This window comes from Vulpes vulpes, chromosome 13, assembly GCF_048418805.1.
Source record: "Vulpes vulpes isolate BD-2025 chromosome 13, VulVul3, whole genome shotgun sequence".
NCBI classification, from domain to species: Eukaryota; Metazoa; Chordata; class Mammalia; order Carnivora; family Canidae; genus Vulpes; species Vulpes vulpes.
In genome coordinates this window covers 153998889-154012941 of record NC_132792.1, presented here as the reverse complement: position 1 = coordinate 154012941, position 14053 = coordinate 153998889, and the positions used below count along the sequence as shown (strand labels likewise).

General features: G+C 36.2%; 1 protein-coding gene across 7 annotated transcripts in view; it reads left to right on the top strand.

Annotated features, from left to right (window-relative positions):
• Positions 1-14053, top strand: part of CD55 (CD55 molecule (Cromer blood group)) — a 46125-nt gene that overhangs the window by 16310 nt on the left and 15762 nt on the right. Inside the window, exons 9-12 of one of the 7 annotated variants that reach the window (XM_072733381.1) lie at positions 700-720; positions 5270-5339; positions 7367-7472; positions 8337-9399. The exons of 1 other annotated variant lie outside the window; for it this stretch is intronic. In XM_072733381.1, the coding sequence (XP_072589482.1) occupies positions 700-720; positions 5270-5339; positions 7367-7469 (194 nt within the window). In that variant the 3' untranslated portion in view covers positions 7470-7472; positions 8337-9399. Of the gene's footprint in view, positions 1-699; positions 1675-5269; positions 5340-7366; positions 7473-8336; positions 9400-14053 lie in introns of those variants that run through there. 5 more of the 7 variants (XR_011996410.1, XR_011996411.1, XM_072733382.1 and 2 more) reach the window with 5 other exon arrangements.

The window sequence follows — 14053 nt, the reverse complement described above, 5'->3', positions numbered from 1 at the left end:
CTTCATTTTATAGATGATGAATTACAGGCTCAGAGATTAATTTGTATGATTCATATAGTGCTCAGCTTATAGGGACAAAGTTAGGAGTTAAACATCTGTTTGCTGGCTCCAAATCCTTTGGTTTTTCTGCTGCATAATATCTCCTTGTTCTCAGTGGTACTTTGAGTAAATCTGTTCACTACTTAAGAGAGCAGCGTATTATTACCAATATATTTATTTGAAAGTTATTTTGCAGTGGCGCCTCCATAGTCCTCGAAAGGTGTAAAAATTAACATGCTATGGTAATTTGAGCTTTTGATAGAGTCTGCTGAGAGAGACCTCAGTTTCTGATAGCTTCTTGGTCATGGGATTGGATTGTAGTTATTTACTCTGTTAAGCTTTCTAACTTGTTTCTTGCCATCAAGTCATATAACTGAATTATATGGTGTTTCAGTATTCACTAACTCTCTACATGTTTCATATTTATAGTGTTGATTCTATTGAATAGATGTAGATACTGGTATATATGTTGTTGGATTAAGTTAACATATAATTTTTCATAAATTTATTTACAATTATTTCTTTCAGCTATGAAAATCTGAGTTACTTTTGAACAAGTACATTCTGTGGATATATATGTTAAATTGCTAGCAAATCGTTGACTTTAAATTTATTGGGGTTTTTTTTTAATTCTTTTTTTTCTTTTATTTTCTTCTTCAGGTGCTAGCACCATTACAACTGGTAAGTTTGGTTCTTCGGCAGTTAAAAGGAATTGTCGTTACTGTGGGCTGTACAGTCCATATCCCTGGGAGAGAATGTTGTCTCTTAAGTGTCTTAAGAATACTATTAAAATGCGATGTTTAAAGGTGTCAAAGAGAAGAAAGGTAAATGCGTTTTATCGACATGTTTGCTGGACACCATTAGGTACTCGGTATATTCCTAAGTATTTCCAACCATGTTCTTGTTCCAAGGTAATTTTAGGGTGACTTAAAGTCATTTAGCCAGCCAGTCAAGTATTATTGAATGCCTGTGTGTCAATGCATAATCATTCTAGGGGCCAAAGAAGAAGGAGAAGGAGGCAGTTATCAATACGGTTTTTAAGCCTCAAATATTTTATAAGTAATCGCAAACTACTCCTTCACTTCTCTTCCAAATAAACCGGAATGCTACCTTTAATTGCATCCTCTTCTTCTTCCTTTCCCTGTCTGTGATTTAAAGCAAAGATAGCTTTAAAATTATTCTGTTGTTATAGATAGGAGGACATATTTGTGTTGCGATTTCTTCTAGCCCTTATTCCAGTCCTTTTTTGAGTGTTCATAAATATATTATTTGATGGTACAAATTTTAACAAGAAGATGAATAACCCCTGAAGAAGATGGTGAAAGAAGCATTTGTTAAGAAGCAATACAGCTAAGTTGGCATGTTAATAAATAATGTCCAATAGAAAATATACTCATAAAAAAGTGAATATTTTAAATTATGTTCTTATAAGCTAAAGTTGCCTATTGATGTATGCATGAATGACACAAGGGGCCCAAGCTGAGAGTAGTATTTTAGTATTATTATTTATAGTTCTTTTATATTTTGAATGAACTTTTCCTTAGCTAAAATATTTATCTTGGAAGGTTTGAACAGTTGGAATTCACTTTGTTTGTTTGATATTTTAAATAGAAATAAATGTATTCTAAATGAAAACTTCATGATTTCATCATTTAATATTAACAATGATAAGTTTAGTGGATGGGCTTTTTCTCGCCTGCGCAGTGGCATCCAAGGAAGGTTTCAGGTGTTTATTTTCTCTGAAATTCTTGAAGTGTGTATTATGTGATTTCCCAGAAACTTTCCCTTAGAGTTAGTTGTAATTCCAGTTTGTGCTCAAAAATAAAGAGGAGCTCTTTCCCTTTTCTTACATCAGACATGTGGCAATATTTTTCTTTGGGATCCCATACTTGTAAAATATGAACCTAAAAATTATCTTTATTTCTTCAATTTACTCTGTGAATTGGGTAACTTTTCTCATTTTATTTTTATTTATTTTTATCAATTTTTTTTTTTTATAAATTTGAGTGTAGTTGCCACCCACACAGTGTTACATTAGTTTCGGGTGTACAACATAGTGTTCAACAAGTGTATATACACTATGCTGTGCTCACTACCCTTGTAGCTGCCGTCTGCTATTACAATGTCGTTAACAAAATTCCTTATGCTGCGCCTTTTATTCCTGCCACTTTTTTTTTTTTTCATTTGGAAGATAAGCAAACTCAACTTGCAAGGAAATTGCTTTTCTTGATTACCTTGCAAGGTTAGTGACTAATGTGGATGACACTAGAACTTTGGAAGTATTTGAATTTTTCCTATTTAATTCTGCTAAGAAAGAGACTGACTAATCTCAGAACTTCCTTGTTTGCCACGTAAGTGAAGACTTTATTGTGAGGTTTAAAGCTATCCATTCAGCTGACTCTGTACCAGTGTTTCTCAAAAATAGTTTTTTCTTTATTGCCTTCTCCCCCTCACAGAACTTCTTAGACATTTTTTTCCCTAATAACCCCCACCATGAAATTTTACTACCATTGATATACTGTAAATCTATTTATATTCTGTATGTATATCTATACTTTATACCCTAAAAAAGTAAGATTTTTTTTCACCCCTTTGGGATACTCCTACCCCCATTGAGAATACATGCTCCACATAGCTGACATTGTATAGAAGACAGGCTTATGTTTTGGAGTCGGGCCTTGAATCCTGTTGGTTGTTGGTTTTTTTTTTTTTTAATTTAGTAATTATTCAACCCAGATGATTGAACTTAATCTTTCTGAGTCTCCATGTTCTCATTTATGATCCCTCTTTTAAAGTCTTTGAAGCTTAATTCAAAGTTAAGAAATAAGGTAACATAATCATATAATTTTTCATTGATCTGCTTAGGCTGGCCAGAGAGGCATTTGAATTTCCCTCACTTAAAAAATATAGAGGCACAGAAAATCCACTGATAAAAACAAAACCCTTTAAGGGTCCTATGGGTGTTGCTAAGGAAGTAGTCTTGAATTGTCATTTATAAATCTGAAAACTTAAGGTTTACTCCAGCACATTTTTTTCCCTTCTATAAAAGACTCTTTCTGGTGTGACTTCCACTGTCTACAGACCTCAGTTCCTTTATTCTATTAGGTTAAATAGGATTATAAGGAAGAACAACCTATTAACAACTTCTTTAGTTTTGCATATGAACTGCATTTCCACTTTATTATATATAAGTGAGACCTTTTGAAGTGACTGGACAAACCCACATTTCTTCAGAAATAGAATCCTTAAATTAATATCAGATCTTTTAGTGGAATTCTGACTTGGTTTCTTCAGGAATGGGGATGGATACTATACATGTTAATTTAGTACCCATTTAATATAAATGGTATTCAAATAACCTTCAGGTGTTTTTATTGAGCATACTATGAACAATTAAAATTGTGACCAGAATCTGGGATTAGAAATCACTTTTTCTTTGGTGACAAACTATTCAACATAGCCTTTTTTGATCTCAGTTTTCTCATCTGCAAAAAGATTATTCAATGCTATTTAATAATAAATATTTTCTAAACACTTCCTACTGTTTGCCAAGTACTGTGCTAGTTACTGGAGTAATGAGATACGAGGTGACAAACGGCTTTATAGTGTTTTAAACACTGTAAATATCATCCTATTGAGGAACATTGTTAGAATACTCCTTTTACTTGGAGAAAACTGTTTTCTAAAATTATATAATTTTCCTACCTAAAAGTTCTTCAATTAATGATTCAGAATGTTGGTATCATAATCATAATTCCATTGCCTCACGTATTCTAAGCCATAAGTCTTAAAATGAGACTGAATCGCTTGGGTTGGTTTTCCATAGATACCAAGTAAATTTTGAGATCATAGCTATTGCCTTTATACTCAAAGATATCTTTGTTTACAATTTGGGAAGTAATATTCTTATTAATTTACTGAGGAATCATTTATGTAGAATCTTGTTTCTCATATTTCTGTATTTGATCTAGTTTCCGGTGAAAACATGAGTCTCTGCACATATTCTTCTAGAATTACATATATCTGCTGGTCAGTGTTCTAAGAATAAGATTTTAGTTCTGTCATCCAGATACTTTGGGTCACTTTAAACTTTTCGATCTTCATTTATCATTCAAATTGAAAATGGGATGGTCTTACAATCACTGAAAATGATGGCATTCATGGGAGTGGTGAAGGGAAAAAAAAAACCCAAATTTTTGAGGAGCCATGATTTATTTTATGAATTCAGTCTTTCTGAGCTAACAATCTGGAGCTAGGGGATCAGTGAAAGAAATTGATTGGGTAAAATACTGTAAAAACTTAACCTGCTGTAGAAATAGCTGTTTTCTTCCATCATGTATCCCTATGACAATGCAATTGTGTGGCATGTGTGTTTTTGCTGATTTTGGAACCAATTTGGGATTTGGTCACATCAGCTTCCGTTGTTTTCCTGGTGTCATGTGTAATTTCCTTTGCAATACAGATCAAAAGAATAGAGCTCAAGGACTTTGTGGGGTGGAGTAGGGAGGAAAAGGGAGACAAAGAATGGTATGGGGAAAGGGTGTGTTTGGAGAAGAAAGATCGTGTGTCAAAAATCAAGCTATAAAAATTATTGTTGACCAACTTATTTGACCAATTCTTTTTCTGTCATTCAACTCAAAATAGTGCATTTGATCTTAAAAGGAAATGTTAGCTTTCCTAAATGAAATTTTATCTACAACAGACTAAACACTGAACAGCATATTCTGTAAGGAAAACATGGGCTAGCCTCCGTGCACAGGTGATACTACCTTTCCTGTGACGGCAAAATGCCTACAGCTCTTATCTTTTCTAGGAACAGAGTAAATGGCTTCCCCATTAACCACATATGTAGCCCTCGCCTCTCTGAGACTCAGTTTACTCATCTACACAATGACAGTGAACTCCAAGAAACCTTCTAGTCCTGAAATTACATAATGCAGTCATCATATTGGAATGATCAATGATCAAAAAGCATTTAAAATTGAGCATGGTGGGGCTGAAATACTTCAGAAGCCTCTCCCCAACCAGTTAGACACATTTTATTTGAGCATGATGATGTTTTACTGTCAAACTTGTGACCTGAGAAAGCCACACACAGAATATAATTCCTGTCTCCTGTTTTTCTTTAACTTGGCTTGTTACCGGTGTGTTTGTCATTGTGAAACTGCACTGTATATTTATTTGCTCATGTTTCTATTAACTGTGTTACCAAATCTTTTCCCCCCTCAAGGACTTGTTGCTGGTACTGTAATTGTTATCCTAATTATAATCAAAATTTTCTGGCACTATGGAAAATCAGGGTGAGCAGAAATTCTGATAATTAAAAAAAAATGTATTCTCAGCTTCTTTCCAGTAAAACTTAACACTGTATCCGACCATAATTTTCTTAGCTTAATTGTATTTTTTGACATCCTATCTCTTGATTCCTTTTCTCTGTAATTCCCTAGGTGAACAGACTTTGTCTTTTTTTTTCTTTTTTTACTTCTTCAGTAGAATCAAGGACTTTAACGTTTCAAAGGAAAACGATTTGAAAGCCATCAATTAATCAACTCACCTTGTTTCCCCCACTCAGTACAATTTCTGGTAGTATCTGTGTGTTACACAGAAGCCAAAAACCTGGGGAAAAAAATCAGCTTCTAACAGACTTGTCAGATTGCCTGTGATTCGGCCTTTTTCTGGTTGTATTCATTAAAACACGCCAGAACAGCTAAACAGTGGTTAAGAGGGCAGGCCCAGGAGCTTGACCGTTTGCGTTGAATCCTCCTGGGATTCACAGGAATCACCTGTGCCGGGTGAAAACGGGCAATGTCACTTCTCTGATGCCTCCTTCCTTATTTGTAAAGTGGGGCAAATAGAACACCTACCTCAGGGGATTGTAGTAAGGATCAAATGAGCTGCCACCTGTGAAGAAGGTAGACTGTTGCTTGGTACCTGGAAAGCCATCAGATGGTAAAACAGCAACACATAGAAAAAAAATCAGTATTATTTGAAATATCTGACCTGCATTCAATGTGCGTGTGTTAAGAATAATGTCATAATTGGCTCTGACATATCCTGTAGACAGAGGATTTATTTAAATGGATCCTCCTCTGTTTCGTGTATTTTACTATTCAGAAAACTTAGTGTAGAGTTCATAGAAACTTGAATTATTTCTGAACTGCCCTAATGCCTGTCTATTTTTTCTCATTAATTAAAAATGACTCTAATGCTGTTACTAAATGGCCTGTTTTAATTTAGGAAGTGATGTGAGCTATCTACTTTTTACCCTCTGTACTCTTACCTTTCTTCTTAACAATATTATTTAAGCCTGTTGTAAGCTAAAGTATGTAAATATTCTTTAAGTCACTAAATGGTTCGGGCTTACAGTAAAACTATCTGGCCATTGTGTCCTAGGCTTTGTGGGCTTTTAAATAGATACGTGTTTACTGTCAATAAAATGTTTTAGATGCTATATATAGTAAAGTACATTAATTTATACAGTATTAACTTATCTAAGTTAATATGTTAATTTCGGATTTTTCAGAAACACTTTAAGAATGTGGCTTAGAGTCCACCAAAAACGAACAGAATTCAGAGTCCTATAAAGTGAGTTAAGTTGGCACAGACGCTTGAGCAAAGCTACCGTTAGAAAAAAAATAAAGCACTCATCTTATGTACTTCCTTGCCCTTGTTCTGGCTCTCCTTTTGAATTAGAGCTTTATGGGTTTACCTTCCAGAGCTAGTGCTTTGTGGCTTGGTAGGTGAGGCGGGTTGGTTGGAATGTGGAGCTCATGGGGCCCTCTCCAGGTGGTTTCAGTTTCTTTACACACTTTTCAGTAAAATAATTGGCCATGATGGTTCCATTGGGATGGAAAGTGTTGAAATGTAGAAGAATGGAATATTTGTTTTGAATTTTATTGGGGTTTCGCAGTAAACTGAATTCCTCTATTTCTGAGTCAGAGGAAATTCGTGCTAACCCCTAAGAAAGTATTTGCCTTTTTCGTGTGCACTTAAAAAACACTCCACTTGCCTTGTTTTGGAAATAAAAGCTGTTGAAGTTAAGAGCTAACTTTGTACATTCCTGGTTATGCTCCTGATTTCATACCAATATAACTAAAAGTTGGATCTGAATAGGGACAGGGAAGAGAGTTGATGTAAAGGTGATCTTGTACCTTCATCGGTGATCCTTTGTTTGCCTATCAAAGGATTTACTTTTTTTTAGAAATGTTGGGTTTGCATATGTTTTAGTTCATGAAAGGGATGTGATTGTAAGGAAATGCTGATACTGCTTTTTGATTGAAGTTAAAATTATGTAATTCAATTAGTGTTTTCCTTCTCTACTATTCAGCTCTTATTACCTTCATGAAAACAGCAAAGCATTCAGTGCTGTGTTTCAAAATTTAACTGTGACTGGTGATGCCTCAGAAGTAAGACCTTCTGCTAAATTATAAAAAGTATGTGGTTTTATAAAGTCACACTTCTGTGTCTTGCAAAATGTCCATCACTACAGCTGGTACAGGATTTATCCACGACTGTTCAAAAATAATAGGGGCCCAGACCTCTGTTATCTTGTCATACTGGTTTTTCTTTGTTGAGTGAATGACTAACAGATTGGATCATTCATTAGCATGACATGTCATCCATTCTTCATTCATCATCTCATCTTGCATTTTGCACTCAGTTTATTGAAATGATTGGATGTTAGTAATGCCACAAATATTTGGGGAAGAAATTAGGGCTTGCAAATAGGAATGCCTTCATTATGACTTTGCATCATGAGATGATTTGCTTTTGTTGTATTTGTTTCTCCTTTTTGCTTGGTGGCTTTGAGAGTTTCCAGTATATAGGAAATATTGAGATTTGTTTTATGGTGTCTTTTATAAGTCATGTTTATAGATTTTACATCCCTTTCATGTTACACAAAATTATGACACAAAAATAACTTAATAGAAACATATCTAGGAAACATTCTAGGTGTCTTCCTCAAGGTGTCTTTTGATGACACTTTTCTCTATTGCCCATGTCGGGGGTCTTCATTGACTTTTAATCTGGAAGTATCCGAATTGATTCTAACTTGGCCACTTAATTTCAAGAAACTGAAAAACTCAAGTGTCCTGTTTTAATCGCTGTTACTCTAGCTACTAAACCCTAGAGTGTACACTGGCCGAGATTGGATAACTTACTAATTTTGCATTTGTTTTGCATGCCATGTTAACCGATTAATTTTCACTGTTTATCATACGTGGTAACCAAAAGATTAATGTGTATCATCAGTCAATAAATTTATTTTGATTTTACTTTTCTTTTTTAACTTTCAGGACATGCATGTGTAACATTGACAGTCTTGTTTGTGACGCTAGTTACCATGGGCTAGCTGATTTATCCGAAGAAGAGTTAAGAAGAAAGTGCACACAAGTATGCAGAATATTTCTAGTTTCTTAGACCTTTCTGAAGGAGTGGACGAAATAAATGGAATAGTGCTCTTCATTCTGCATACTATCCTTGTCTTTAAGGGGCATAGGAAAATCAACAAAGCAAGGAGAAGTGAATCTGTCCTTGGACACTCCCAAACCAATAGAACAACTTGCAAGATTTAGAGTGATTACTTTCCTAAAAGTGTAGGAAAGTGTAGAGGTTTGTTCATACTTAGAATGTGAGCATGAAGAAAAGAAAATATCATTTTTCCTCACTAGATATGTACATTATTTTGTTCACAAAGAAAATTAAAAACAGTAACTGGATATTGGAAAGAAACAAACAAACAAACAAAAAATCTAAAATCAGTCTCTTCTGAGCAAACTTGCCAAAAAGAGATGAATCCTATTATAAAATAACCCTTGACTGGAGGGCATTTTTATCTTTTCTTATTCCATTAAAATGAGTCTGAATGGGGTGGCAAAATATCCTAAAGGAAAAACATGCTTATGACCCAAGAGTTGATTTTCTTGGGTTAATTGGGGACAAAGGAAGAACATAGAATGAAGAAATAATTCCTTCTTTGTCACACAAGTACAGGTACCACAACAAGACTTAGCCTCTCACTTGTAAGTAAGATGGATTGGCTATAATTTTGTTTTAGGACAAATTTTTTTTTCACTTGGAGAAAGACCCCTATGAAAGCATGAAAGGTGTCTTTATTGACTTAATGTCTTTAAAAATATCCAGAGATGTTATGATATTAACATGAGAAAAAGGTGTATCTTTCTGAAGTGAGATGGTCATAGCCAAATTGTAAATCTTCTTTTGTAATATTGAGATTAATTTATTTATATTTATTTATGTTGGTGAATGAATTGGTTTTACATGTATAGGAAGAAAAGTTCAAGAATATATGTAAAGAAAAATCTATTTTCCCTAAGTAGAAATAAATAATTGATCACATTTTTTGGTCTCATGTAGTATTTGAAATTTATTTTCTCAGATATAAAAAATTTATTTCTAAATAAGAAATCCTTCTCCTGCTTCCCGTAAGTAGTTTAGAATGCTGTCCTCTGCTTCTCCTGGTGTGAATCACTTTCAGTTGCTTTTAAATTATACCTTATTGTACTTTCTCAAGCATGTCATATTCTCACATTAGAGTTGTGTCACTTGTTACTGATTTCCCTAAGGGCAATCACATTAGTTTCTAGATTATTATTCATTCTTACCACCTTACCAATTATATGTAAGAGTTGGAATAGACTAGAATATACACATAACGAAATTTAACAATAGTTACTTTGTCATATTGCTTCATCTATTTTGTTGTTGAAGTATTTTAAAGTAAATTCCATATACATCATGATATTTCATTATAAATACTAAAATATGTATTTCTAGTAATAAGGACTAGTAATAAGGACATGTTTTCTATCTAACCATGATGGTCCCAACTAACAAGATTAACAATAATTTCCTAATAGTTTCTAATATTAGGAAGTTCTTTTAACTCTCCTAAAAGTTCTTGTGTTGGATATGGATAGACACATAGCCAACTACTAATTCATCTGTTTGTTAAATGGGAGGGCCTACTCTGCGTACCCTGTGACAGTCTGGTGCTTCCTCGGGGAGTAGCAAGGATAACACCGATTCAGTTATTCAGAAAACTACCTGCGAGCCAACAATGTTCAGGTTACTGTGTGCCAGGTGTGAGCTTGTCAGGATAACTATGATACAGTGGCTGCCTTCAATTTGCTTTTATTCTATCACAGGAAAACCAAAATTAACACTTACTGAGACAAAGAGGATAGAATTACAAGTGTTCTAGTAATCGCCCGTGCGGAATACAGGGAGTGCCTAAGCTATCTTTGCTATGTGGGTGAATGGTGGGCAGGGAGGTGTTCCAGACAGGATGTGAAATGCGGAAGAACAAATAGAGGGGAAATGGAACCTGCAAACAATGCAGCATGATAAAGTAGGAAAGGCTCAGAGAGATGACTCGTATTTAGTGTAGAAGTAAATACCACAAGTTCCAAATATTTATTCTGCCTTGATTAAATTTAAAGCTGGAGTCAATGAGCACAGGTTGATAATAGCAAGAATTGTAGCCATTGGGAAATATTGAACTTTAGCAACACAATCCAGAGTTAGCCTTTACATCTTATGGTTTAGATAAAGGCAAAGCTGAAAAAATATTTAACAGTTATCTTGAAGATAATAATATGAACAGTAGGCAAATTGTGGGTAATGGCATTTTCTTATAGGATTTATTATTGTTTTGTGTCCTGTTGTCATGAGCTTGAATAATTTTATTTTTCCCCAAGGTAAGCCCTCCTTTGAGATTATACTTTGTGAAGATTGTGTTGCTCTTGAGACTGATGCTGGTTTGTTGCTGGATATTGTTCTTGCTTACCACAGAAATTTGCATTTTATTATATTTAACCTACTATCACCATCAAATTTCTTAGAACACCTAAGCATAAATAGTTTTTGTCTTACCACACCCTAGCTTTTTAGGTTGGCTAATGCCAAAGTGGAAATGACTTATTTTCTATTCAAACAACTTGAATGGGGATCCCTGGGTGGCGCAGCGGTTTGGCGCCTGCCTTTGGCCCAGGGCGCGATCCTGGAGAGCTGGGATCGAATCCCACATTGGGCTCCCAGCGCATGGGGCCTGCTTCTCCCTTTGCCTGTGTCTCTGCCTCTCTCTCTCTCTGTGTGACTATCATAAATAAATTTAAAAAAAAAATTAAAAAAAAAACAACTTGAATGTTCCCTTCACCCCCTAAATTAAAAATAGCCTCTTCTGTAAAGTCAGTGCTTCCTTTGCAAACTACCCCAGTGGTGGGCTGGTTCACTTTCATACTCCATGTGCCTCAATGTTGAGAAGTATTCTTTTCCTTACTACCCATTGCTTCTACTTCCATCCATCTTAAGTTTCCCATATGTTCCTTAAAAAGAGTAACTATTATTTTTTAATTTTTTAAAGATTTTATTTATTAATTCATGAGAGACACAGAGAGAGAGGTACAGACATAGGCAGGGGGAGAAGCAGGCTCCCTGCAGGGAGCTTAATGTGCACTCAATCTTTGGACCCCGGGATCACAACCTGAGCCAAAGGCATACTCAACCACTGAGCCACCCAGGTACCGCATAAGGGTAACTATTCTTTCACTCTAGTAGGGCAATTTACTAAAATGTTTTTTCCCTATAGTTTTCTCTCTGTCTCAATGCCAAGCAGGTAGCCAAATTTTGGTCTTCCTTGCTACAGAGGAGCATGATGACCTATGGAAGCAGAACCACTTAATGTCAACTTTCTTTCTTGCTATTCTTCTCTGATGTCCTTTGCTCTCATCGTGGACCAACTAAGCTATAGGGAGGGAGGTAGAAGCAGAATCAGGAAGAGAGAAGACTCCTGTGAACAACAAAGAAGACAGATGTTGCTCAAAGCCTCTGATCCAAGGTATCCTGATAGTTTCTAGGGTGAGGAGGTAAGGACTCAGAGGTGAGTGATGGGAGGTATAGTTATATTTTGCAGCTAAGACTAGCAGGATTGGTTAAAGGACTAGATGTCCAGTTAAAAAGGAAAGAGGAATTAAGGATAACATCAGGCAGTTTAGCCTGATCAACAGGAAGAGGGAGATTGTCCCTCTTTCCTAACCTTATTTCCCTTGGGGAAGACTTCTGTAACAGAAAGATCAGGAGTTTGTTTTTCTACACAGTAAGTTTGATATGCCCTTTAGACATCAAAGTGGGGGTGTTGTATAAATAGTTAAAAATACAAATCTGGAGCTCTGAAGAGGGTCTAGACTAGAGATACATATTTGGAAGTCCTCAATAAGAGAACACATGTCAATGAACCCAAATGAAGAAAGCAAGCTGGAGACTTACACTCAACATTAGGGTTTACGATGTGGAGGTCACTGGTAACCTTGAGCTAAGCTCTTTCAATAGAGTGGTTGTAATGAAAAGCCTAGACTGAGGGCTAAAACAGAGACTGGGAGGAGAGAGATTGAAGATAACTAATACAGATGAATGCGGACAACTCTTTTGAGAAGTTTTACAGAAAAGTTCAGGCAGAGACATGTTTGCTCAAGAGAGATTGTATTTTAAAATATGGGGGAAACTGTATCAGGTTTTATGCTGATGGGATATGATGCAGGAGAAAGAAGAAAGAATTTCTAAAGCCCTGGATGAGGTGAGAGGTATAGCTAAGTGGTAAGAGCGTGGATTTTGGAGACAGACTGCCTGAGCTCGGGTAGGACTCCTGCCCTTATACAACTGTGTGACTTTAGGAAAACGCCTTGTCTATGTACCTTAGTTATCAATCTATAAAGTGCCTCTCCATCTGCAAAGTGGGAATATATAGAATTTCTATGAGAATTAAGTTAAAAAACATAAAGTTCTTAGAATAGTGCAAACCACATAGGAAATGCTCAGTACATTTTAGCCCTTGCTAAGGCACAAATGGAGAGGAATCTAGAAGTATGTAAAGCGGTGCCGGAATGAGATTCGTTGTATGAAGTTACCTTTCACAGCACCCACCACTCTGCAGGCCCAAACCTGTCTACGTATGGAATATCGGGGTTTAGGAATCCTGTGTGCTCTGCTTTCCGTCTGATTCCTATATTCCCAGTAAGTCTCATTACAGCCAACACCCTTTGTCACTAGTATTGTGGTTCCACCCCAGGGAGGTTCCTTTTTTTTGTTCACTTCAGAATGACCATGAGTGGAGGTCAGGGGCTCCGTTCCCTTGGAGTATACATCTGTTGCTGCCCACATACTGCCCATGAAATTTGGGGCACCCAAAAGCTTGAACAGCCCAAGGTCTTCTAAGTCCAGGATCTTAAGTTCCTTGACTATACAATTCCCTCAAAAACCTAGTGGGCTCCTGATCTCTTTGTTTCCAGTACATACTATGGGACAGTTGCCACTGCCAAACAATTTACTAAATTAAATTCTCAAGCCTGATCTGTTTCTTTGCCTCCTACTCACCATCTCATTCTTTGCCTCGTTTCTGCAGGTTCTCACTCATGGAGGCTTACTTCCTTGTGTGTGCCTGGTTGCCTTTGACTGTGCTACCTGTTGCTCTTTGCAGACTTGCTTGCTGGGATTACCTTAAGCATAGGGTGAAGGTACTCTCTCCAGGGTTACTTTAGTTTGCCATCCACCATATTTATTTGGCAGTATCATTTGGGCACTACCTTAACCCATGTTTAAAGTGTGGGCTTCCCTGACCCACTCAGGTCTTGTGAACTTGGACTGACAGTCTCTCACCATGACTGGGCAATCACCACAAATTCTCAGGGTTACATTTTTATCTTTGTATTCATTTTTATTTTCCTCTGTTCCATTCAACGGAATGGCAACCTTTCCTGCAATCTTCCAGGGTTGGGTTCAGAAAAGGGACCTTACTTTTGGTTCACTCTGAGCCTGAGGCTAGAGTCCTTTATAAGTCCAGTGCAATGCTGGGACCGCACAGCTGATAAAACTCTCCACCTTGGATGGGCACTGGACCATGACTTCTGTCCTCTTGCCCCTTGAAATTAAAAGGATAAATGTGAGCTTCCTGTTATCAACCCTCAGGCAGATTTAATTTTCTTGCTAATATTCTCCC